This window comes from Euprymna scolopes, chromosome 14 (genome assembly GCF_053919585.1).
Source record: "Euprymna scolopes isolate OS-2025 chromosome 14, ASM5391958v1, whole genome shotgun sequence".
Lineage (NCBI taxonomy): Eukaryota > Metazoa > Mollusca > Cephalopoda > Sepiida > Sepiolidae > Euprymna > Euprymna scolopes.
The window spans coordinates 120,079,129-120,106,730 of record NC_136495.1 but is presented as its reverse complement, the minus strand read 5'-3'; the positions used below and the strand labels follow the sequence as shown (position 1 = coordinate 120,106,730).

The 27,602-nt window shown below is 31.6% G+C and overlaps 1 protein-coding gene across 12 annotated transcripts in view; it reads left to right on the top strand.

Moving 5' to 3' along the window:
- Positions 1-27,602, top strand: part of LOC145293255 (vinculin-like) — a 317,004-nt gene that overhangs the window by 120,159 nt on the left and 169,243 nt on the right. For all 12 annotated transcript variants that reach the window (XM_080139845.1, XM_080139844.1, XM_080139843.1 and 9 more), the window contains exon 2: positions 6,900-7,007. In XM_080139845.1, coding sequence (XP_079995971.1) covers positions 6,900-7,007 — 108 coding nt within the window. The remainder of the gene's footprint in view (positions 1-6,899; positions 7,008-27,602) is intronic.

Sequence of the window (27,602 nt, the reverse complement as noted above, 5' to 3'; positions counted from 1 at the left end):
TGGACTAGTGATGACAACCATACTCTCCACGTGTCCATCTCTGACTTGGTAAACCGGTCCTCATTATCCGGAAGTGACGTCATGGAATAGTTCATTATTTCAGGAAGTAGAGGTGCGTTCCCAACACCCCTCCCCCAAGCTTTTTGTTTGTAAAAGCTGTTAATACTTCTTTCCTTTAGGATCGATCATTAGTGGATTCATGACCTTTTTTTCCAAACTGACTGTTGTTTGGGGAAGATTTAAGATCAAATGTTTTGAAAATAGTGTTGATCGGTTCTTCCTCCAATGTTGGTGTATTGCTGGTGTCATCTGCGCGGCATCTTAATTGATTTTGGTGATGTTTATGAGGATGTTTTGGTCCTTGCACGATATATACCATATCACTGACTCTTACTGATCATACCCGCATCCCAGAATGAGGTGTTATTTTTGTAAATTTTAAAGAAAACTTTCTCCTAGCATGAAACATTTACTGGGTATGCAAGTGGTCACGTGTGGTCTTGACTGTTTTAGAAGAGTCAAAAATGGATCTTACCTTTCGTACAAACATAGTTTCCACCGGTGAGGCCACTGTTGAGATGTTATGGTTAGGTGTAATTCTATACACGTGTAGGAATTGTTGAAGGGCTTCATCTATTGGGGTACCTTGAGCCTTTTCCAGTGCTCTTTTGAGAGTGTCAGCAAGAACAGCATGAGGCTTAGTTGGTGACTGGGAAAATATAGGTTTAAGTAAATGTTGCAATATTTTTTGTATGATTAAAGAAAATGGGAAAGTTCTACTTATAATAGACACTGGTGATAGGAACTGACTAATCAAATGAAGCCATATTCTGCTAGCAACCAATCAGAAAGCGAAATCGCCCCATAAAAATATTAGATCTTGGAAATTCCTGCACATAATTTTTTTTTGCCTACACTAGAAAGATCTTTGCTCTTTGTCTGCAAATTTTAAAGTTCAAGACTTATACAGATCGGCTACCCACCAAAAACTTTCATATCCAGAATCTATACAGATTAGCTATCCACTGAGAACTCTTTTGAAATTAAACATGGCTTACAATTCAAAAGTAGGGTTGAGTGTCAAGGGCATAGAATGAACAGTTCAAGGGCATAAAATGAACAGTTCAAGTGCATAAAATGAACAGTTCAAGGCCCAATAAAAGAATATTGTTTGAAACTTGAGCAACTCTAATATCAGTTCAGGATAGATGATCCTGATACAGATCTCAAAAGCTGGATATGAATTCTATCAATGGGTATTTCTTTAGAAACTTTGAAGATGTAGAAAATAACTTTTTAATTTGCATATGCGTTTTTTGGACTATTGCTGCTAATCTCTTCGCAAGCTAGCCAGCTATCCTTCGCTGCTGCTGATACTTTCCCTCATATGCATTATGTTAAACATGTATACTGATGGCTGTGAGTACTGACCTTTTGTTCAAGATTCAGAATTTTTGATTTTCACTTGCAGACAGTACTCAATTCCTTCTCAGGCAACTTTATAGTATTTAAAAATGATTACATATTTTTTAATGTGTTATAACAGGGCTCTATGGACAAATTTATCTTTAGTTGACCTTTGACAACTAAATATTTTCGTTTACTAGCCAAATAGAAAAATTACTAGCCAAACCCACATGATTTTTAGAATAGGACATCTTTGTTCTGTGACGAGTATGTACATCATAAAGATTTTTCTGTATATTTTTAAAGAAGTGTAATTCTAAATATGCAACAAATTTTATGTTGATACTTGAAGGTATTAACATTGTTTGCTTCAAATGTTTTTTAAACAGCCTTCGTTAAAAAAAAAGTTAAACTTTTCTTGTTTGAATAATTTAACTTTGTTCATTTTATTTAAAAAAAAAAAAAAAAAACGTTGAAAAGATATTTTTCACTCAGTAGTGAGCGTTGGAAGATTGTCAGTGAAAGAAATACAATCGCCAAAAGATAAGCGTTTCATTATTTCTAATCGCCACTTTGAAAAATTACTTGCAAATGCGACTGTTTCACTTGCAATGTAGAGCCCTGCGTAACCTATAAAACATTTGTCAAAATAAAATCATAAACTCGAGTTTGTAATGTTTACTCAAATTTTGTGGTTTGTAATTAGAATTGTATAATTCTTTATGGATAAATCTGTATACTGAGTAGAGTATATCATAATTCTATTATTGCTGTTGTTAATAATAATGATAATAGCTTGAAAAACATTGGGGACAAATTTGATTAAATTTGGCATGATGTCATTAAGGTAATGGGGTCATAGACATAATGCTAATACTAATAATAGCAAAACTAACCAATATAATTGCACCAAATTAGTCATAAAGATTCCTTGGGTCAGACGTAATAAAATTAAGTATACTAATTATTATGCTTTTAGTTTTAACGGTCATTTACATAAGTTAGACTAAAATATACCCGGAGGCAGGGGGGCGGGTGCTTTTGGTTAGTGTTGGTGTCCAAGCGATGTAACTCGGTTTCATAAACCATAGAAAATGCTAATAATGATTGAATTGTTGAGAAAACTCAAATCCCTTTCTTTAAACTCACTGCTACTATTACTACTGTTTTCAGTGACATTTACTAAAGAGTCTTAATTCTATTTCTATCTGCAAATTATTGCCTCCCTGAGACACTCATCCTCTGATCTAGGGCGGGGGTTGGGAAATTAGAAACTGCTGTTATCACTACAGAACATTTTTGATTGAGCATTATTTTCAAAGGTTATTTTGTTGACCTATACATTAATTAAGGGCCAACACCTTGCAGTTGGGAAAAGGCATTTGGAATGAATCACTTTTTATGAGATTATGATTATTTAAATAACTTGTATGATACATTTTCTGCACGTTCTATGCATCAGATTTTGTACGCCTGTATGCGTGTGGATGTACATCTGACATTTTTTTTTTTTTCTGTGTTAAATGTTTGTGTATGCATACATATATCAACACGAATGCTACTTGAAAGATTTGCAACAAAATGGCTTCCTTTTAAAGGATATAAAAAAAACAGTTCACTTGCTCACACATATCTTCACCGAAGTTCCAGATTACACCTACGCGCACATTTATCTCTTTATCTAAGTGACCCTGTGTACACAATGTCACTCTTGTACACATAGATTCTTACCAGTTTTATAAAAGTCTAAGAATTTTTGCACAACGTTTTCTTTTTTTTTTTTTTTCTTTTTTTTTTTTTTTTTTTCTCCTTCCCAACCATAAAACTGATCGCCAAAACATTTGCAGATTTTTTAAGTTATAAACTTTTATTCCTCATTGGCTAAAATAATGAAAGATATTTTTTTTACCATGAAAATTTATCAAACAGTTCTCTTCTTCAAAGGAATACACAATGTTAGTATTATGCGCATTATTTTTAAATCCAATTTCCATTTTGATATTTTCAATAAAACTAATTGTAACATGAGTGATGTTTGGGCCGGGATCAAAGTGTAGTATCTGTTCTGCAGATGCTGCACTTAAGATAATTTGTATCAGTCAATGGAGGGGAAACCCTCTGTAATGGGACAATTATTATTTTTGGTAACCAGAGTGCCCCCTTTTTGCCTACTTTTAGGGGAGCTGGTTTTTACACCACATTAAAAACGGCCTTGTGCCTAATTTGCTTTGGTGGGGAAGCAAATAAATGCATTAAAGAAGAGTGAGAACGGTAGACTGTTTTTTATTGCCTGATGCTAAAGCTTGTTTCTCAACTTTCTTTCACCTTTTAACAATTTTTATCATGTCTTTACCATGTGATTATCAAGAAAGAGGTTAATGTCTGTTAGAATCGTTGCTGGTGTACTTGCTCTTGATATTTCAATACCACAAACACTGAAACAAAATATATTTAAAAAAAAAAAAAAAAAAAAAAAAACCCAGGATATAAAACGTGTTCATGCAACCATTTCTTTCCAAATTTTTGTTCTCTTTTTTTTTTATGGGGATAAAACATCCTATTATGTCAGACATTTATAGGCTATTTCAGAGACTCCAAGGGAGAGACGGTCCTGGATATGACCTTAAACTATATCCAGTGGTGAAGTCCCAGCTTGTGGGCTTTGGGGAGTGTGGAGCCACCCTTTAATTACCATTGCTCCCAGGTCCACTCTGACCTGGAGTGGTAGTACCTGTTAGGGTTCCAACTATGGGTTAAATAGAAACCGACTTGAAAACAACAAATATATTCTATTAAAAAATGTTTCTTCAAACTCTTTGGATTCGGCATTAAATAACCCGAAAAGGGTTGATATGCAGTAAAACAAAAACCAACCAACCAACCAAGGGAGAGATCTTTTTCAGATTCTAGCCATCCCTCCAAGTACAATTATTTGGATCTCTCATGCATTTAGTTCAAGTATATTCACTAGGTAGTGTAGGTTCTATTTAATGAGCTCAGTGGTTTTTATGACTATTAGAATAAACGGAATCTTAGGATTCTAATTTCTTTTCATGCCATATATAAGACTTTGGTATTTATTTTTCTCTGCCCTGTTTAGACTGGCATCAGCGATACTGACTTCAACTAGGGTTGCTACTTTCTCCCTCTTATTTCATATAGTGTCCAGTATAACAGCTGTCTTCTTGATGAGCTGTCCCTTTAAGTAATCCAGTTGACCAAATTTCCACTACTAATGATTACTACAATGTTGTCCCATTGACTACTGTACACTCATTAATTCTTATCCTCGAGTAACCTCCGGGCCTTGATAGGAGGTGACTCGTATTAAAAACAAATGTAGCTGTAGAGATTTCATAGTCATATTGGAAGGTGTTTGGACTTATTTTCAATCAATCTCTGTTTAGCATAGAAGCTTTTTTATTTTTCAAATTTGAGCATAACTGTTTGGTCTATTGAGAGCTTTTTATAGATGTTTGCATACATCTAAACTAATCCTTACATTTTAGTGGCAAAAATGCTATTTCAATCATGACCGACTGAAGGGGAAAAAAAGCTCTCAGAGATGCGAACACAAATTTAGAAATATCAAGCAGATCTTTATCAAAGAACTTCAGTATTAGCATGAAGATATTTCAAAATTCAGTTTAAACTTAATACCATAATTAGACTAACACTGCCTCACTGAATCTGTTTGGGAATGAAGCATAAAGATTGATTCTTGTAAACTGCAAGTTAGTAAATTTTAAGTTAAACAGAAGACAGATAATTAGTAGCTTTCTTTAAAAGTAAGCAGTGTTGAAGTTTTCAGGAATTTTTGAGAAGGAGGCGGGGGGTAGAAAATATATTTTCATAGGTAAGTTTCCAATAAAGTTAAGACCATTTTTTTTTTTTTTTTTTTTTTTTTTTTCATGCACTAGAAAAAGTATGTCAGGTGCAAAGATTTAATATTTGTATGAATGTCTATAAAAGAATGAATATACATATATAATCTCAATACTCTCATAAAAGTGATATACAAAGCTATTGCTAAAAAGATGTTTAAGTCTTGAAGGACAATGGATATCTCCTGTGTGTAAAATCTAATGATGCAAAGATTGTAAAAGCCCAAATTGTACCTATCCTGAACAGACATTGTTTGAGTTCTGTGACAAAAAGCCAGGACGACTGGAATCAATGCTGGGATAAATAGAGAAAGACTAGCATTAATGTAGAGCTTTTTTTTTTCTCGACTAGTTACGCAACCAAAGTTTGAGTCTGCCCTACTATTTAATCTGTACCTCAAGGGATATATGGATTCATACATTTCCCTAGGATATAAGTGAAAATGATGCAGTAATCATGACAACATTCAAACTGAGCACATGCAGTTGTAACCACTATACCATGCCATGTAATCCATGTAAACTGTTGTATATAGCTATGAAAATTGAAGTCTTGTTTCTCTGTCCTTTTTTAATGGCATAAATTTCTATTCTTCATGTAACATTTGAAACTGCATCCTGCTCATTACATTCTACCAGCCTTGAACCTAGCCCAGTGAATGGTATACCCATTTCATGGCTAAACACTTGCAAACTACCTGTCCATCCAAAGACAAACCCATTCTTTTTCAACAATCTACAAAAATATTTTCTGTTCTCCCTGTTCTTTTCAGAATAAAGTCTTTCTAGACAATTTCTCTTAAAGTACCAATCATTTATTCAACCTGCATGTGCTATCCACCAGTGTTGGAGAAAAGTGACCAGACCTGCTGCGTTGTTCTCCAAACTTTGTACAATATCCAATCCTCAACCATCAACATCGGAGAGGCTATGTACTTGTGACACTAGCAAATTGATATTTTCTGACTAAATCAAACTATTTTTAGTCGCGTGCAAGCGACTCTATAAGTCGGTCGATCGGCCTGTCTGTCCGTAACACTTTTGTGCTTGGCCTTTTTGGTTAAGATCGAAGGTCTGTTCTTAATACATGCTGTTCTTGGCTTTTTAAGCTTTTCTTGGCCTTTTGGTCAAGATCAAAGTGTAGTATCTCTTACTACATGCTGTACTTATTGTGATATAAAGTGGGGAATCACTTTTCTGTATTAATTTAATGTAAAATGATCACCCACTTTACAACCAGTCAGTCTCAAAGCCATTCAAGTCATTCTCCAGATCATTCAAGTTGTTTTTGAAGGATTCCTGTTATTTTTTAAGCATTCAAGTCATTCTTAAGGTCATTCAATTCATCCGTATGTTTATTAAAGTCAGCCCATTTTTCAGTCATTTTAGCTTATCTTTAAGAATTTCATGTCAATCCTACATTCACACATTCATTCATTACACGAGCTATTAGCCTTGTTATTTCTAACTTAAATTCCTGTCATCTTTCTTTGTCCATTGCTTTTGCCTTTTACAAGTTGTTGAGAATGACATCCATTAGTCACTTGGTGACAATAACTAGTTATTTTACAAACAGAATTACTTATATATTTTTCCCTTTTTCCACAGGTATCCAAACTCGTGATTCTTCATGAAGAAGCTGAAGATGGCAATGCCATGCCAGATCTGGCACGGCCAGTACAAGCTGTCAAACTTGCTGTTGATAATTTAGTCAAGGTAAGAAAAGTTTTGAACTTTTTTCATTCATTTTTTTGCCTTCTGTTCATATGATATTCATAAACATCGATAAATTACTTGTAGATCTATTAGAGCTCAACCTTTACACTTGTTTTTTTTTTTAATTTTATGAGAATTTTCAGATTGAAGAATTAAAAGAAAAAAAATACAATCATTACTAAATTGAAAACTTGATGTATGTGACCGAAATTGTGAACATTGTTTAAAAGAAACTAAATTACTTGTAGATCTATTAGAGCTAAATCTTTGCACAATTATCTTTTTCAATTTTTTGAGAATTTTCAGATTGAAGAATTAAAAGAAAAAAAAATACAATCATTACTAAATTGGAAACTTGATGTATGTGACCGAAATTGTAAACATTGTTTAAAAGAAACTAAATTACTTGTAGATCAATTGGAGCTAAATCTTTGCATAATTATCTTTTTCAATTTTTTGAGAATTTTCAGATTGAAGAATTAAAAAATTAAAGAATTGGAATCATTACTAAATTGAAAACTTGATGTATGTGACCGAAATTGTGAATATTGTTTAAAAGAAACTAAATTACTTGTAGATCTATTAGAGCTAAATCTTTGCACAATTATCTTTTTCAATTTTTTGAGAATTTTCAGATTGAAGAATTAAAAAAAAAAAAGAAAGAATTGGAATCATTACTAAATTGAAAACTTGATGTATGTGACCGAAATTGTGAATATTGTTTAAAAGAAACTAAATCAGTTATTTAAGTACCAATTCATTCATCTGCATGGTAGTAGATACTTGACTTTGGTTCTGACTTCTGATGTAAGAATTTTTTTTTTCACTGGTGATATGCTCTGTGAAAGTGATATATTCGTTTGAAGTAGCTGAGTGAGCCTTGCTACATACAGTAATAATTTGGTGAGTTGCCTTACAGAACGAGTTTGTGGTTGAAGATGGTATTCCTAGCATTAGCTTTGTGGTGTACCTTTCGACATCTGACCCAGGTGGATCTACCGGTTGGTATTTATGGCTTAACCAGCCAATCATATTCTTGTAAGGAGAAGGAACTTGGATGTACTCGTATTCACTGCATCAACTAGTGATAATTATATCATCGGTTTAACATTTTATATGCTGACATGCATTTGAACGGCTTTTAAAAAAAAAATGTCTGCCAAACTGAACTGATCTTTGGCTCTCTTTCTCTTACCACTCTCCCATGTTTTCCTGTTTTCTTTTGAAAACTGGATCTGCTATATCAACTGTTCTACATTTACTAATCCAAGAACTCTCATCCATTCTTTCAATGTGACTATACCACCAAAGTCTGCTGTTCTGTATATATATATATATATATATATATATATAATTTAAAGGAGATTAGAATAATAGTCTAAAGAGCTAAGTGTATTTTAATGTAATAGTGAAATTACTAGTTTTATTAAAATACAGGAAATGCTCGTTGTAATTTAGATATATAATAAGCTCGATAGTTAAATGTCCTAGAGCTAATTCAATATTAAGTAATGTGATCTATAATTTAAAAGTTTTAAAAAATTTTTTAAATTAAAAATCAAAATTTGATTAAATTAAAAATCAGTTTCGTAAGAAGGAACAACAACAAAGTCAATTATCTGTACGATCGTTTCGGAAATCCGTGCTTTTTATTTGTGGTATACATGAAGTCACGTAGAACAATTATACATAGTTTTTTTGGTAAGCACGGTCTCCTCATCAGCAAATTTAGGAGGATTTCTATTGAATTGAAAAGACACCAAAAATAAACCTAGCATTAACAGTAAGGCAGATGAATCTGAAAAATTGAAGTAAAAGGTTTGGATTTAAAATTTATAAGAAAATTAATAAGAAAATTGGTATAGGTTAGAGATAGAAATGAGTAGAAAAAATATATATATTTTGAATTTACATAATAAATTTGATTTAAAAATATATAGATATATAATTACCTTTTGGTTTTTCTTTTTTTGAAATCAGGAACTGTATTTAAAGTAGTCATTTAGATGTTTGCTATAGCTTTTTATTTTATTGAATGATGAATTTTAAAAAGGGCGACGCTCGTGCAGTAAATTGTTTCCGTTAGCGTATTTTGATTTACAGACGCTACAGTTAATATCTAAAGAGAGAGAGTATTTTTTTATTTTTTTTTATTTTTGCAAGTTTTTAAGGGGAGATAATTGTCATGGCTTTATTTATTATTTGATTTACGAGTCTAAGGGCGGTAATTGGTTTAACTTAATTTATTAGAAAAAAAAAAAAAAAAAATCTATTTTTACTAATGAGTAATTTTTAATGATTTAAGGTGGTTTATATTTATTAAATTTAAACCAACGTTTATGATTACACGATAGAATCTCGTGTCTTGAATTTACTAGTTTGGTTGTGCTTTTTATATCTTCATATTTTAAAATTTTTAGGGTTTCTTTTGTACATAATGTACAAAATTTATCTCAATTATTTGCCATTTTAAGTTGAAAGAAATATTGCTATTTTTTAGTTGCCAAATATAGTTGGATAGAGTAGTTTGGTTTGATAGAGAGTTATTTTTAAAAGAATGTTTGTGCGTTGAAATTCTATGTTTTATTGGGCCAGATGTGGAACCAATATATATTACCTCTTGATTATTATGATTATTTTCCGTTAGGTCTATTGTTGGATTTACTTCAATTTTTCAGATTCATCTGCCTTACTGTTAATGCTAGGTTTATTTTTGGTGTCTTTTCAATTCAATAGAAATCCTCCTAAATTTGCTGATGAGGAGACCGTGCTTACCAAAAAAACTATGTATAATTGTTCTATGTGACTTCATGTATACCACAAATAAAAAGCACGGATTTCCGAAACGATCGTACAGATAATTGACTTTGTTGTTGTTCCTTCTTATGAAACTGATTTTTAATTTAATTAAATTTTGATTTTTAATTTTAAAAAATTTTTTAAACTTTTAAATTATAGATCACATTACTTAATAAATATATATATATATATATATATATATTCCTATACTGTCCAGATTTAAGTAGCGGGATTTGTGGACTATTTGATATGTAATATATTGATGTTGGCATTCTGTAGATATTCAGCATAAATAGACGCCCTGATATTATTGTAGCTCATTTGTTAAAACTGCAAAAGTATTTATCTAAGCTAGCAGGGACGCCCCGCATAGTCCAATCATAAAATTTAATTAAAATTTAACTCATTTTCCCAAACTTAAATATATTTTAATTTATGCTGACTTCATATGTATTATTATAGAGAATGTTCTATCAACTATAATTATCTATATAATTATAAAACTCAAATGACCTTGTAACAGGTGTTGTAACCTCACATCCAGTTTACAGCTTCTGGTTGCGCATGCGTACATAAACATAAACCATAACAGATAAACACAAATCGCTACTTTTGCAGAATTTGACCTGTGCACTGAAATATTAACGTTATTATTTAGAAATTATTATTTAACATGGAAAGAGGTGGGATGTTTTGCAACTATTCTGTATTACAACTATACTGTCACAATTTTCTTACAAATACATCTACTTTAACCCATTTTACAACGGCGATCACCCACTGCCTTTTTTTTTTTTTTTAAATTTATTCTCCATTTTTTAATACACCTTTCTTAAAAAACATTCATACATTTTCTTCTACACTACCAACATAAATAAATTACCCCGAAAATGTTTGTTTTTATAATTTGCGTTACAAATAAATAATCAATGCGACAATAAAACTTATTGTTTTATTGTGTACGTTTTCAACGGCCCAATTGTTTTTTTTGTTTTTGCATTTAAATTAAGGTATATTAAAATTTGAATTTAACTTTAAGTATTATGGTATCTGTTCAGTGCATATTTACCTATAAGTATGGCAAACCACTTATAATTCAGTGGCAGTTTTTTTTTTTTTTCAAAAATAAACAATTATAAACAGAACGGCTCATAGAAATTTATCTATATTCTTTTTTCATTTTAGTATACTTTCTTAGAAATGTTTCTGTTATGTCACAAAAAACTATTTTCTTTACATCACAAGTGTCATGTTCATACATTAATTCCATAGCTAACATACTGACCCAACGGGTCACGGGTAGTCTAGTCACACATATATATATATATATATATATATATATATATAAAAATCTAATTCTTGGTTCGTTATCAATAAAACTATATTTTTACATTACCAAACTACTTGCCTCTGCAAATTTTAAATGAAATTTAAATGAGATTTTCTTATTCAGCATAGTCGAAAGCCTTTAAAAGTAGCCATTTTAAAGAAAATTGTGGAGGTGGACCTAATGTAAAAAAAAAAAAAAAAAAAAAGATACTGTGAAATTAAAATTTAACTTTGAAAAACTATTTTAAAATAGCGCAGTACCAAAAATAAAAATACAGAAAAATTCCCCCTTCGGTTTTGTACTCGCACAAAGGTTTGAAAAAGCTGTCAACAAAAACAAATATATAACATGTAAATGTTTTCAAAGGCAAGATAAGTTACTTTTTTACCTAACTGGATAATTTTTAGTGTTTTTATTGGGTTTGTATTACTGTACACATAGATTCAAAAAAAGTTGTCAAAAAACAAATGAATTACAAATATTATCAAAGGCAAGTTACTTTTCTACCAAACTGGTTAATTTTTTAGTATTTTTATTTAATATAAAATGTTTATTCGGCTCGAAAAACACAGCGTTTAAACTATACAAAATCACCACCGAAAACCACAAAATATGTCAGCCTATGTCGCAGTAACATATATTGAGGGAGTTCCTGACAGTATTTTGTATAGTTTTTTTAGTTTTAACTCATTTTTCCAAACTTAACGTGTTCAACACAGTCTGCTGCCATTTGTATTTTTCAAATATACTGATAAACACTGCATGTTTTCGAACTGATTAAATATTTTACACTAAATAAAAATGCTAAAATGTTATCCAGTTAGGTAGAAAAGTAACTTATCTTGCCTTTGATAACATTTATTTGTTATATATTTATTTTTCGACAACTTTTTCGTATCTGTTTAGTAATACAAACCCGCTTTATTTAATGTAACGTTTAGTCGGCTGGAAAAACGTTTATCGGTGTATTTGAAAAATACAGATGGTGGCGAACACTGTTGATTACGTTAAGTTTTGGAAAATGAGTTAAAACTAAAAGAACTATACAAAATACTGTCAAAAACCCACCGAATATGTCAGCCTATGTCACGGTAACATATATTCGGTGGGTTTCTGACACCGTTTTGTATATATTTTTTTAATTTTTAACTGATTTTCCCAAACTTAACCTATTCAAGAGTCCACGACCATTTTTGTCTTTTTCAAATATATCGATAAACACTGTTTTTTCGAGCCAATCAAACATTTTACATTGAATAAAAACACTAAAAAATTATCCAGTTAGGTAGAAACGTAAACATAATTTATCTTACCTTTGCTTTCATTTATCACTCACTCTCTCTCTCTCTCTCTCTATATATATATATATATAATCTAATTTTTTTTTTTTATTTATATATTTTTTTTTTTTACTTTTTCGAATCTGTGTATAGTGCTCCCCCTCACCCAAATATTAATTAAAAACTCACATTTTTTAATACAAAAAGCAAAAAAAAAAAAAAAACTATTTAGCATTTCAACATTTTAGTAACGTTCGGCTTAATCCACTGATTAACGGAAACTCCCGAGGATTCAAATCCAATTCTGCAAGAGTACCATTTTTTTTTTTCATTTTCACCCCCCCCCCTTTTTTTTTTTAGCGGATTGCTGTACTAAGAATGTAAGAAACATGCATTTTCTCTTTTTATTAGATTTTTCCATTACACCAAATTGAGCCACAGCAACGCGTGGCAGGGTACAGCTAGCATATTATAAAGTTGTGATTTCAAAAATAAAAAAATATATTCATAACTTGAGTGCATCAGATTAAACCAAAACTTATAAAGAATTCTTGGTAAAATTATTTATTACAAGAAATGGAAGGTCATAACATATACAGTCACTTGGAAGAAAGAAAAATGTAAGCGTAACACACAAAATAATACACACGCTATCGTATTAATATATAGATCTTCCTCTGAGGTCATCAGAATCGTATCATTCTTATCTCTTTGCAACACCTCTTTTACTCTATGTATTGTATATTATGTATAGCCTTTTAATTTTTAAAGAATAACTCCAACTGTACAAAATAGACTTTGTGGCTTAGTTGGGGATGCCCTTTTCTCTTCCCTGCAACCTCTCTCCCACAGAAGAGATGTTGCGAGCCTATCTTTGTTTTATCGTTATTTCCATGGCAGGTGCTCGTCTGAGCTCCAATCTCTAGTCCCCCCCCCTCGCAAATCTTTTACGAAAAACACCCGTCTAGCTGAAACCACTGTCCAAAGTTTTCCCCACTCTTTATCTGTGCCTAAATCAAAACGTAGATTCCATGAACAAAGCTTCTTTCTTAGAACTGCCCGACTGTGGAACTCTGTTCCATCTGCCTGCTTCCCACCTGACTACAACCTGAGTGTCTTCAAGTCCAATGTAAACAAATTTCTAATGAACCGCCCCCTTAAGTAGACATTTTCATTAAATCTCCACACTAACGTACTGTACATGCAATAACCCTTATCCCTGAGTGGCTTCCGGGCCTTGATAAGTGGTGATCACCTTGTAAAAAAAAAAAAAAAAAAAAAACTGAATTCAATAAAAACAAGTGAAGCATGCATGGTCCCCCGTCAGTGCACAGTGAACGAGGCATAAAAAAACGGCTAAGTTCAGCATGTATTCGCCCCCCCCCCTCCCCCATTTAGCCCCAAAAGTCCCCAGGGGATGTCAAATCCTGGTGAAAATGAACAATGAACAAACCGTGCAGTTTTAGACTTTAATATATGTAAATTTGAGTTCTGCACCATGCAAAAAAAGAAATGACTAAGTTCATCGCCCCCCCCCCCAATTAGCCTTAACATATTTATATTTGAGTTCAGCACCATGCAAAACTGCTAAATAGACATATACAGAAAATTTTGGACAAATATGTTAAAATAGTTCCAGAAACGGAGTGTTTTTATTAGCCCTAATAGAGCCCCTGGGTCACACCCAAGAGTTATTGCAAACAAACAAAATTATATAGAAATCAGTTAGTTACAACTTTTCAGAAAGTTTTATGAAAACCCAAGGCATCAATTTTAATAAACACAAAAGTGTCAATTTTAGCCATTTTAACCCAAAAAACCACCCTTAGGGAGTTAACCAGAGTTTTCCCGGAAAATCCGTTCTATTGCTTTTTTTTTTTTTTTTTTTTTACTCATATCATGTTTAATGTTTGTATAAAATTTCAAAAAATTCCAAGGCATAGTTATTGAGAAAAGTGCAGACAGACGAACGGACGAGGGTGAATTTACAGATACACCCTCCTTTTGTCACCGGACCAAAAAGTTAATAAGTGATACCTGATGAAAAAAAATCTCCGAAACTTATATTAAACTAAATTCTTATGTATTTTTTATTTTTGGTTGTATTTTTCATGCATCATTTTTTATTTCTTTTAGTCGGTTCCAGTCAATTTTCACCGATTCTAGCAGCAATGAATTCGTTCTGATTGGGTTTTAATTGTAATGAAAAGTAATAATGGTTCTAAAAGTTTATAGAAATTCATTTTGAATAAATAATTTTAAAATTTTCATGAGTTATTTTAAACTAATTTAAAAAAAAAAAAAAAAAAAAACGTTTTCAAAGTATGCATAATTGAATGTAAAAAAAATGTAATAGGATGAAATATATTTTTGATTTTTATTCATTAAACCTTTACCGTTTTATCACATTAAATCTTTAAAGTTGCATATAATTTTAGGGAAATGATATAATGTATATCATTTCAGACGAGTTTAAATCCATTCAGATCTATTGCATTCACTTACACTTTGAAGGAGAGTGAGGTTAAATCCCCCCCCCCCCGATTTGTCAACATATGATTCTTACTCTCCTTTTTTTTTTTTTCCATTTCTTTTTCCTTTTTCTTTTCTCCTCATTTTACTTTTTTCCCTCTCTCTTCCAAAACGTATCAACACTTTATAAAATTTGAAAATAAGATTTTTTTTACTACACAACTCTTAACTGCAAATTCTTCATCTTCAGGACTTGTACAGAGCAGCTACCCATTGGAAACTCTTCTGAAATTAAAACATGACTTTCAAGTCAAGAATATGCTTTGTTTAGGGTGGATATAAGTAATATATATATATATATATATATATATATATATGTATATATATATATATATATATGTATATATATATAATCTCAACATAGGAATTAGATTAGACAGATATTAGATACAAACATAGCCTATGTTTAGATTCCCTCTAATTATATTAGCCAGCAGCCACTCTTAGTTAAGGAAGATGGATTCATACTTTAATTTAAAAAGCTGTATTTAAATTTTTTCCAATTCTTCTACATGTTTGAGAGTTCTTGAGACGACACAATCTGCTCAAGACTACAAGATCAAAGGAGAATCAATAAACATAAGCCCATTCTGTTAGACTATTATTTCTTCTATTGCTTTTTGTACAGAAGGATTTGATCAATTCCAAATTTGCTAGTGAGAGACATCCTTATTCCAAACCAACATGAAGAATGCTTTACTGCTGAAATATACATAAAACTTTAAGGAATGCCGAAGGTGTGCATTATTCTTACTGCTTGCCATAACATTTCTGAATAGATTAAATATAATTCTCCACCCAATATCCAGCCTGTTTTCTAGCTATGCTTCTCTTAAACTACGTCCGGTTGTTGGGAGCTTTGGCAAGGAGTGTGGACTTGCCTCTTATTTTCCATTAATCCGAATTCAACTCTGATCAAAAGTGATAGTACCTGTCAGTGTATTGGTTAAATTAAGTCTTATCTTAAGTAGTATGTGAAACTGAATTTGTTCATATGCATCATGAAGTTAAGCAACAATGAGCCTGGTCAGTATCAGATAGGTAATTATTTAGGAATACTAAATGCATTTTACCAAATGCTGTATGGAGAGCTGTGACACCTCTTAACAAAAATTAACATTATCAAAATTATTTCCATTGATGGGGATATATACGTATATATATATATATATATAAGAGGACTGCTTGTAATTTAATGTTTCCTGGAAACTTCCTTATTGAAAGAAGCCAGCTTAACCTGCACATAGTGAATGACACACCAGGATGGAACATCATGAATAACTAGTTTAAGCAGACAATGAATAAGAAGAACTTGAAGATTTTAAGGACTTTCACAACTTCGATCTGATTCGGCATTAAATGGCCCAAAGACTGTTTATATTTTGCCTGTCAAAAAAACTAAAGATGTTATTCGGGTGGTCTCATTTTCATTGCAGGCTGACAAACTAAAATAGTGTAAAATTACTGATTGAATTACCCTGATAACAAGATTATTAGTGGCGGTAGATCACATATATGCCGTTGCTGGGTGGATTCTGTAAGTTTGCAAGTTAAATGGGTACACTTAAACATTTGCGTTTATTAGTACAAATATTGTACACTATTTTAGACAATAAAATTGCCATTGATCAGAAGAGACTAACTATTCCTTTTCATATCTCGTAACTTTTTATTGCTGACCATTTAATGCATTTTGTTGATTGGATCAGTTTTTTTTTTCTTTCTTTTTCCTTTTTTTTTCTTTTTCCTTTTTTTTTCTTTTTCCTTTTTTTTTCTTTTTCCTTTTTTTTTCTTTTTCCTTTTTTTTTCTTTTTCCTTTTTTTTTCTTTTTCCTTTTTTTTTCTTTTTCCTTTTTTTTTCTTTTTCCTTTTTTTTTTCCTTTTTTTTTCTTTTCCTTTTTTTTCTTTTTCCTTTTTTTTTCTTTTTCCTTTTTTTTTATTTTTCCTTTTTTTTTCTTTTTCCTTTTTTTTTCTTTTTCCTTTTTTTTTCTTTTTCCTTTTTTTTTCTTTTTCCTTTTTTTTTCTTTTTCCTTTTTTTTCTTTTTCCTTTTTTTTCTTTTTCCTTTTTCCTTTTTTCTTTTTCCTTTTTTTCTTTTTCCTTTTTTTCTTTTTCCTTTTTTTCTTTTTCCTTTTTTTCTTTTTCCTTTTTTTCTTTTTCCTTTTTTCTTTTTCCTTTTCTTTTTCCTTTTCTTTTTCTTTTTCCTTTTCTTTTTCCTTTTCTTTTTCCTTTTCTTTTTCCTTTTCTTTTTCCTTTTCTTTTCCCTTTTCTTTTCCCTTTTTTTCTTTTCCCTTTTTTCTTTTCCCTTTTTTCTTTTCCCTTTTTTCTTTTCCCTTTTTTCTTTTCCCTTTTTTCTTTTCCCTTTTTTTCTTTTCCCTTTTTTCTTTTCCCTTTTTTCTTTTCCCTTTTTTTCTTTTCCCTTTTTTTCTTTTCCCTTTTTTTCTTTTCCCTTTTTTTCTTTTCCCTTTTTTTCTTTTCCCTTTTTTTCTTTTCCCTTTTTTTCTTTTCCCTTTTTTCTTTTCCCTTTTTTCTTTTCCCTTTTTTTCTTTTCCCTTTTTTTTCTTCAACCCTTTTTTTATTTGTTTTGTGTTGAAGTAAATATACGAGATCACAAAAGCAAAGCATTTGAAATGATCTACTCCTACTCCAGTCTCATTCTAGATGAACATCACATTTGATAATCCAAAGATTCAACTACAATATATTGTTTGAAGCAGCAGAAGTGAACATTGTTTCTACATATTGTCTATTGTTTGTGCCATAGCGATGAAAAGCGCACGTAACTCTAAATAAAGTTAAGAGGATCGCCTTTTGCTCTGGATTAGGGCCCTTTATGACTAGAGAGGCGAGACTAGAAAGATGGCATCACGCCGGACATTCACTATCGTCATGTAAATAAGTTAACGTTTCTATCGTGACTAGAATGGGTTAAAATACAAATAAGAATGTATACTTATTATATCCAGCGATCCTGATGTCACATTCTTCGAAACACAAGTTTGGAAAAAAGTCTCAAATCAGTAGTTTCTTTCAACTAGCTCAAGAGATATTCACTGTCAAATATCCATGCATATTATAAACAGCAAAAAAGCATTTTTTTTTTTTTTTTTTTTTTTTTTTGCTCTCTTTCCTAATTTTCTTCTGTCCTTCAAAGCTAATCTCAGCCTATGACCAAGGTCACTCATCAAATGTTACAACATACACAAACTTGTGCATGTTGAATAAAGCTGACACATGCTGCTTACCGAACACACGGTTACACACACACACACACACTCTCACTGGCAAAACGAGCATGCTAATATATATATATAATATACACACACACACGAGCTTCATGTCTATCTCATTTACACATGTAAATACTAGTATTATGACGATTAATTGGGAATCAGAAAAATCGGAACTTTTCTGGGTATTCTTTGGGGGTTTTTAAAATTTTGTTCCAAGCAAAATCTTCCATAGTTGATAGAAATGATAAATAAATATTTATTGATCTTAAACTAACAGTAAAACTAAAATCTATAGATCATCCCACACAAGTGTATTTTTACATTCAAGAAAATATCTGCACATTAACCATTGTATTTTACAGTAAGCGGGAAGGAGGGGAGTAACAACTTTATAGTTAAATCTTTAGAGATTTATAAAGAATCAGAATTGAGAATTTAGTACGGAATCGGTAATTGTATCAGAATAAGGAAAAAAATATTGGAATGGTGCCGGCCAAAATGGACACTGTACTCTATTTCTCTTTACAGATGAACAACTCTTTTTTTTCAACTAAACCATTCCTTGGACTCTATAAACTCAATCTTTTCCTAGCTTTATTTCACTTGCAAATGCAACATGCTGAATAGCTAATTTAAGATGTTAATATGCATCGCCAAAATATAACGGAAACATATTTTACAATATCCGTAAACATTACCTTTGTCTACTTGCGGATAATTTATTTTGGATATATATTTATCACTGGCTAAAATACGCGTGCAAATTCACAAAGAAGTTGCATGACGCCATGGTGGTAGACACCGAGATGGTGACGAATTCCAACTTGGTGTGTACCATCCCTAGGTGGAGGAGTTTATGAATAGCTGCAATAAATATAACCCTAACCTTTGACCTTAACCTTGACAAATGGTGCCCACCATTTTTAGGTGAGAGACCATCATCATGCCAGGTTTGGTCATGACTGGTCCAGTGGTTTGGGCTTTAGAAGAGTTGTACATGCTACTATTATGTATGACTACTTCATTTAATCACATTAATTCATATACGAAAGTATAATTTTATGTGTAAACTTGAAGTATTTACTTCAACAGTGCTCTATTATACATAGGTAGAGCTAGGTAAAGCCTGACGAATCCTAGCGTGGATGAAACGCGAATATTCTGTGTAGCTTAATTGCCCTATATATTTTTATAACTCACTAATATATATATAAAGGGTTAGCAAGAAAAGAAAATTGCTGACTTCTGATTTGGACTTCACTTTCCTCCTCAGATGAAAATTGTTATTTTTAAAAGATTTTATTTTATTTTTTTTTTTAAATAATATTCATAATAAGAAGTGCTCTGTTAGTTATGGAAACGAGATACTGGAAGTAAACCTCACAAGAACTGGGGTAAGAATTATTTCCCTTTCGTTGGGAACTTTTAAATGTATTTTAAAAATAGATTCAAACAAAAAAAGTTGTCATTTTATGGCGTCAGTCAGGTCAGGAATACAAGCATCACTTCAATGCATTTTTTGTCGATTAGAACGTTAAGAGTTAACAGAAATGAAACCCTGTTTATCAAGCCCACGGTTCACGTGGCTAATCATATAGCAGCCTTTGCATCGCTTTCCTTACCTTATTAGAAATTTTGGCATGAAAACTATGAAGGCGGACGAACACAGGTGCTCATAGGATGTGACCTTTTTTTTAGTTTTATTCATATTATTATACATGACACGAATCTCTATTGGTGTTCTGGAGATAGCTTAACACCATCACCCGATTGTACCATATAAAAAGCTTGGAGAATGTCGCTATTTTCTATTTTGGTTGATACATAACAGCTGCAATTATATCAGTAAAATGGATCAGTGACACGATAGACAAGACTTTTTATTTATTTATTTATCTTCCTGTGATTGACAGAACTTGAATTATTTTCGCTCTCTGTTCTTCTCAAAATAGCAAGTACATGGCGGGTATTGCACAAATTTGGATATGTTCTAGGCATCTGGTAGCCACCCACTCCTTAGACTTGTAGGAAGTGCTGTAAAGCTAAGATAAAAATAAAGAGGCAAAGTTATTAATTGAAACTTTTCTGTTAATATTTCCTTTCAAATATTATATTGTGTTTAGTCTAGTTTTTAGTCTATCTCTACTATCATATGAAAGGAATTTTGTCTGTGTGTAAATTTGTTCCCTATAGACTCGAAAACGGCTGGTCCGATTTTTATTAAATTTCACATGAAGGTACTTTATGTGCCTGGCAGTGTTCTCAAGTAGGCTTTGTATTGGAATGTCTTCAATAAGTATCTATAATTGAAAAAATCCAATGAGAGAAGGAACAGGCGATTTTGACCAAAGTTAACACCTTACACAGTCTAACATCACAATTGCATTTGAGAAGTTTTATTACCACACAAGCCGAAAGGTCCGACATATGAAACCAACAGTAGGTTCTTTGATATGACAGGGGTGCTTCAAATTGAATGTTTCTGTTCAGACTACAATTGAAGCATGATACTTGACTTTTGAATTTTAAATTTTAATTTAAGCCATTATATATAAAAATAATTATTTAAAGTCAACAGTAGGTTCTCTACAGTGCAATGTAGATTACAATGTGTTGTGGACTAAATCACTGCAGTGGAACCATGTGAAGCTTCATCTCGGTGCACCACAATGGATCCCCAACTAGAACAGGGAATCAATCGATTTGATTAATGGGCAATTTCACTGATTTCGATGACAACAAAAAATATTGGAGTGTGAAACATTCGTTGATCGTCATTCAATCCCAGGCAACATCGGGTCTCCCTGCTATAATTTTTCTTCAAAGAATCTATATAATACGCTTTGACAATTTCATGTTCGTACATTATCACCCTTCAATCTTTATTTTTAGAGATGATTGTAATGCAAAAAAAAAAAAAAAAAAGAAATTATTTCATCTGTTGTCAAACAAAGCTCTAAAATGCACTCTCTTGGATTTTAGGCTAGGATCAAAGTGTAGTATGATTGGCCTTGTGATTAATTTTGTTTTGTTAAACTTTGTTTTCTGAAATAAAATATATAAATCAAAGAGTAGTATCCACCTTGCCAATGAAATATAATTTTTGTATATATTTATATTTTAATAAAACTTTCAAGTTTGGGTATATCTTAAGGTAGACCCCCCCCCCTATTGGAATGATTGTGGTAACTGAGATGATTCTAGTTAAGCGTAGGATAGACAATTTTAAGTATTTGTGACCAAGGATGATCAACATTTATTGTCCCCCACATTTTTTATTGGCCTTGTGCAGAATTTGTTTAATATGTAATATTTTCATATTTTCTGCAAATAAATAGTTTAAATCTGTAGTATCTGTTCTAGTCCAAGAATGGTACAGTAATAATGTGGTGGTCTGCATTCACACCGGATACTCATAGATGTGAAATATTTCACAAATTTTACAAATCTTTCGGTGATAAACTTCCATTACTATATTTTTAAATTACATTATTAATAGTATCTAGATAAGTATGCTTCAGTTTAAACAAAGGTGATACAATAATATTGGGATTTTAATTCATTCTGGACATCCTTTAGAATGCAAGTGGTTTTTAATACAGCAGCAATATACAAGGGATGAAAGATAGAACTGTGGAATTTCTACAGGTCCTACTAGTAACATATTTGTTAGATTACTTTAATTATTTTCATATAAAATTTTAATAAAAACATTGTTAAAAAAAACCTAGAGTTTCATATAATATCTAATATAAAAACGTCTGTTGCCATATTTTCAAACTCTATCTCCTCCGAAACTAAAAGTCGCAGAGCGGCACTAGGGGCCTCAAATGATCGGATTTTTTTATCGCCGTTCTTTTATGGGTCTTTATCTGGTTAAAATTGTTTTTAAAGAATCAAGAATGGGCCAAAATTTAAAAAATTGCTAAACATTTTGTCCATTCATCTTAGTTTATTTTTAATTTTTAATCAGTTTATATGCGTGTCACATTGGTGCAGTGGTAACCTCACCAGCTTTGAATGCTACAGTTGAGGTTTCGAATCTAGCTGATGGCACTAAATACCTTTTTTTAACTTTTGAAATCACAACTATAATATATACAAAATGTGGACAAATTAAAATATACTTAAGCATATTTTACGCCCAAGCTAAGCCCCCCCCCGCCAATGTGTGTGTGTGTGTGTATAGATATAAATAAAGTAAAACCCTGGGATACGGTGGCCTTAGGATATGGTTTTTTCAGGTTATGATGTGGAATACAATGTTTTTCCAGCCCCTGGCTACGGTATTTACCCTGCCTTACAGTGTTATTTATAATGTTATTTGATTATTACAAGTAGAGAACTCTTCAGACGATATTGCTTAGACAAAAGTTGTCAATTGAACTTTTGTCTAAGCAATATCACCTAAAGAGGTCTTTTATTACTTGTAACTGGCTGACCGAAACATGCTCCTGAATATGTAGTGACATATTGATTATGCTTACATAAAACAAAAAGTGTGTATATATATATATATATATATATATATATATATATATATATATATATATACTAGCAAAAGTACACGTCGTTGACTTGGTTCAAAAACCGCCTACAGAAAATGGACTCTGATTTATTAAAGTATGATAGGTCATGAAAAGGAAGGGTTGTAAAGAGATAGCTTCGAATTTGGGGAGTATCAAAACCAAAGCAAAATATGATGAAAGTAAAAATAAAATAGATAAACCCCATAATTTATTATACCATACCTGTTCACACTGAAACACTTATCACAATATTCTGTGGATCTATATTAAAAAAACCTTGTTAAACTTTGTGACATATTTTCATTCTATGAAAGTCAGGCGCGAACAAACACCCCATAATTTTATTATACTATATTTCTTCAAACTGAAACATAATTATCAAAGTATACTTACAGATAGATATGAAAAGTCTTAATTAAAGTTTGTGCCTATTTCCATTCTATGGAGGCCAGGCGTGAACGCAGATCCCACAATTTTATTATACCATCCCTATTTAAGTTAAAACATACTTATCAAAGTATTATGTACATCTATATCAAAAACACTTGTAAACGTTTTTTTTTTTTAATTTTTTAAATCTTTTATTTCTGTACTTTGTGGACCAGGCGCGAATGCAGACCCCACAATTTTAATGAACTACCGTTTTGCCAGCTCAAACATACCCATTCCTGTGTCTCGATACATCTTCTATCATTATATGTAATCAGTTTTTTAAAATAGTCAACCATATAGGAGCCTATTTGTGACCAGACACGCACGCACATTCAGCTTTATATATATATATATATATATATATATATATATGTGTGTGTGTGTATAAATGCACCATTGAAGATTATTTCCTTAATTTGCATATGGCGAGGTAAACAAAAAGAAATTAATCAATTTTATTAACAAGGAAAATAAAGACTTAATCGATATCGTTCAAATTTCACAAAGAAAACTTCAACTTGAATAATAATTTTCATCGGCTGTACCACTTGTGAAAGCCCCCTCCATTTATAGCTCTTTCTTGTTTTCTTATATACTAGCAGGTTGCCCGTCATTGCCTGGTCGTAAAATATGCTTAAATATATTTTAATTTATGCAGATTTCGTATTTATTATAGAGCCAATTCTCTGTCAATTATATTGTACCCAATATATAGTAGTGATTTAAAAGGTAAAAGAAAATTGACTTGGGTGCCATCAGCTAGAATCAAAACCAAAATATATAACTCGCCAGCCTTATTCGTTACCCTCTGAGCCCCACATTCATACGCATATAAAAACTAAAAAAATAACATAAAAGGTATAAATGTATATTTGCGTTTGCATAGAAGAGCACTTTAAGTCGATTTACACTTACCAAATGTAAATTTTTTTCTTTAATCTTTATCCTTTAACAACAATTTTTACCTGCTAAAACCAAATCGAATTTGTTCCACAAGTTCAAATCCCTTATATGTCAAGTTTCCAGTTTGTAGACTAAAAATGCAGTTTGTTAAATACTGCTCCTCAGACAGACAAGGTCACTTTTATCTATCTATACTCTTATAAATTTGTTTTTGTTCCCCTGATTTATCGGAGAGGGACCCATGTTTTCAGTGGCATCCGTTCGTGCGTCTGTTATTCCGGACGATTGCCAGATAACCGTCCATTAGTTTTTCCTGAAATTTTGCTAAAAATTGTATTTCATTAAATAAGGTGTAAATAAATACAGTAAAAAAAAATATATATATTTTTTGCGAAAATTCCCGTTGCGTCCCCAGGGGCTTAGAAGAGGTAAAAAATGCCCCCAAATAGCCAAAAATTACACTTTTTGCCCCATAGCATTTGATCATCCATTAGATTTTCCTGAAACTTGGCCAAAATGTGGAGGCTATTGTTCTTAATATAAATTCAGTATGGGTGACCCTGGCAAAATTCTGGTTCGCATCCCTCTGGGACTTTTAGGGTTAAAAAAAACATGCCTTTCTTGGAGCTTTTTTTTTCATATTACTCAAAGACTTGATATGTATGTTTATATAGTTGGTTTCCATGGTGCTGAATTCAAATATACATGTCTTAAAGCGTGAAACTGCACCGTTTGTCCATTTTCACTGAGATTCAGCGTTCCCAGGAGCTCAAAAGGGGTCACAAATGCTCCAAAATTGCAAAAAAAATGGCACTTTTTACCCCATAACTTTTGCCTCATCCATTAGATATTTCGGAAACTTGGCGAAAATCTGAAGGCAACATTGACCCTTCACACTTCTCACATTCATCATTTCTTCAGTATTTTTTGTGGCATCATCTCACATGCAACACCAGAGGAGGACCATGCATGCGTGGCTTGTTTTTTATGTTGTTTTTTTTTTGTGTGTGTATTGATATTTATATTAAAAACCCTTTTTTCTATTTATTTAAAAAGAAAAAACAACTTTGTTATATATGGGTTGTGAAATTGCATTCATCTGCAAAAGATCTAGCTAATTTGCATATTATTTTAAACATTCATTTTAATTTCTCTACTAGTTTTTTTTGTTTTTATGGAATGATCATCTTTAGTTAACTATTGTGTAATTATATCCATGTAGATATTGTACATGATTTATACTTGCGTAATATTTGCATAAAAAGGTTATAGTAAACACAAACCTCTTTCTATATATATATATATATATATATATATATATATATATATATATATATGCCCTTTTCTCTACCCTGCAACCTCTCTCCCACAGAAGAGACGTTGCGAGCTTATCCTTGTTTTATCGTTATTTCCATGGCAGGTGCTCGTCTGAACTCCAATCTCTGGTCCCCCCTCGCCAATCTTTCACGAAAAACACCCGTCTAGCCGAATCCACTGTGAAAAATTTCCCCCACTCTTTATCTGTGCCTAAATCAAAACGTGGATTCCATGAACAAAGCTTCTTTCTTAGAACTGCACGCCTGTGGAACTCTGTTCCATCTGCCTGCTTCCCACCGGACTACAACTTGGATGTGTTCAAGTCCAATGTTAACAAATTCCTAATGAACCGCCCCCTTAAGTAAACACTTCATCAAATCTTCACACTAACGTAATGTACTTGCAATAACCCTTATCCCTGAGTGGCTTCCGGGCCTTGATAAGTGGTGATCACTGTGTAAAAAAAAAAAAATATATATATATATATATATATATATATTTGTATACGTAGATGTTATTTGTTTTTGCGATACATTTTGAATGAATTCAATTATTTACGAAAGTGCATTTTTACCTAAATGCGAGTTGGGAATAATTTTCACTTTAACCAATTTGGTATCCCCATATGGGGAGCGGCACATATATTGTTTTTTTGTTTAAAAAATTTTGCCTACCAAACTTCTGTCAGTTTTTGGTCTAGATGTGAAACTTAATATATGGGGTATTTGAACCCATGCAAAACTTTATATTTGGGTTTTAGCCTGGGAAAATCTGTGCAAATGTGAGGAAAAAAAAAAAAAAAAAATGGAATTTGCCAGGTGAAGGTCGAACGACGCCATTAGGAATATGCATGCATAACATAATAGCTATTGGTTCATGTTTTAATTTTTAGCCTTGCGGCAAACCTGTATTCATAGCTGAGGCATTAATGTCAAAGGTAAAAGTAAATTGTAAGCTAAATGTTTTGGTTTTGATTCTTCGTGATGATGCACAAGTTTTTTTTTTTTTTTTAAACTTTTTAAATCATTACTATATATTGGGTCCAATATAATATAAATACGAAATCTGCATTAATCAAAATATCATATTTAAGTATATTTTACAACTGGGCAATGCTGGGCGACCGGCTAGTATACCTATAAAATTGAATTTTTTTTTTTCTTGCTCTGACATTGATATTAAAAGCCTACTTTTTCTATTTAAAAATTATTAAAACGAACTTAATATACTCAATTATGAACATGAAAGTTAACTAGTTTGCTTATTACTTTTAAGAAACAAACGTTCATGAATTGTTTCTTATATTTTCTTATGAGATTTATTTGTTTCTACATTCAAACGTTTTAGCACATGGAAATGTTATATATATATACACACACACACACAAGTTATATGTTGGTATGTATGTGCAAAAGATCTGTGCAACTCCTCTCTGAAAATTTGGTGTACAGACTTCAAATTTGATATATGGGGTAGTTGGACTCTAAAAACACTTTCGATTTGGTGTTTAGCCTATATTAATAGCTGCTAAGGGGTCAAAATGGAAAAAAAAAATCAGTTGACCTTGGCAGTAGTAAATCGACTAACTTCAGAGTATGTACACATACACATTTTTAGTTTGAAGTCGCTTAATTTTTAACTCTTTTTTTTTTTTTTTTTCATCTAGTGATAGCTCAGACAGTAACAACGGAGGTTGACTTGTTAAATAACAAGTAAGACTGGAGCATTGAATGTTTTGGTTTCGATCCCAGCTGATGACACAGTCATTTTTTTTTTTTTTTTTAAACTTTATAAATCATTACTGAAATCATTGGGTACAATATAATAATCAATAGAGAATTTGCTCTATAATAATAAATATGAAATCTGCATAAATTACAATATCATATTTAAGCATATATTACAACCAGGCAACAGTGTGTGTGTGTATAGATAGATATAATGAGAGAGATTAAAAAATCTTGATACTAGTTTTAGATGCAACTTAACAAATAAAATTTATAAAGGGTGCTAATATTTGCATATTAATTTTCCTTCATATTTTTGCTTATGGGTAGTCTAGATGAAATTAGAATATGCTAATATAATTAACTGTATTTTTGGTCAGGATAAGTCAGTTAAATTTAAAAGCTTGAATTTATGCCTCTGTGGATGAGGTATTGTGAGGTTAGATTGGTAAGCACCAGAGCAGATGGTAGGATTTAGATTTTAAGTATACGTTGAGACAAGAAGCAGCTGTTTTG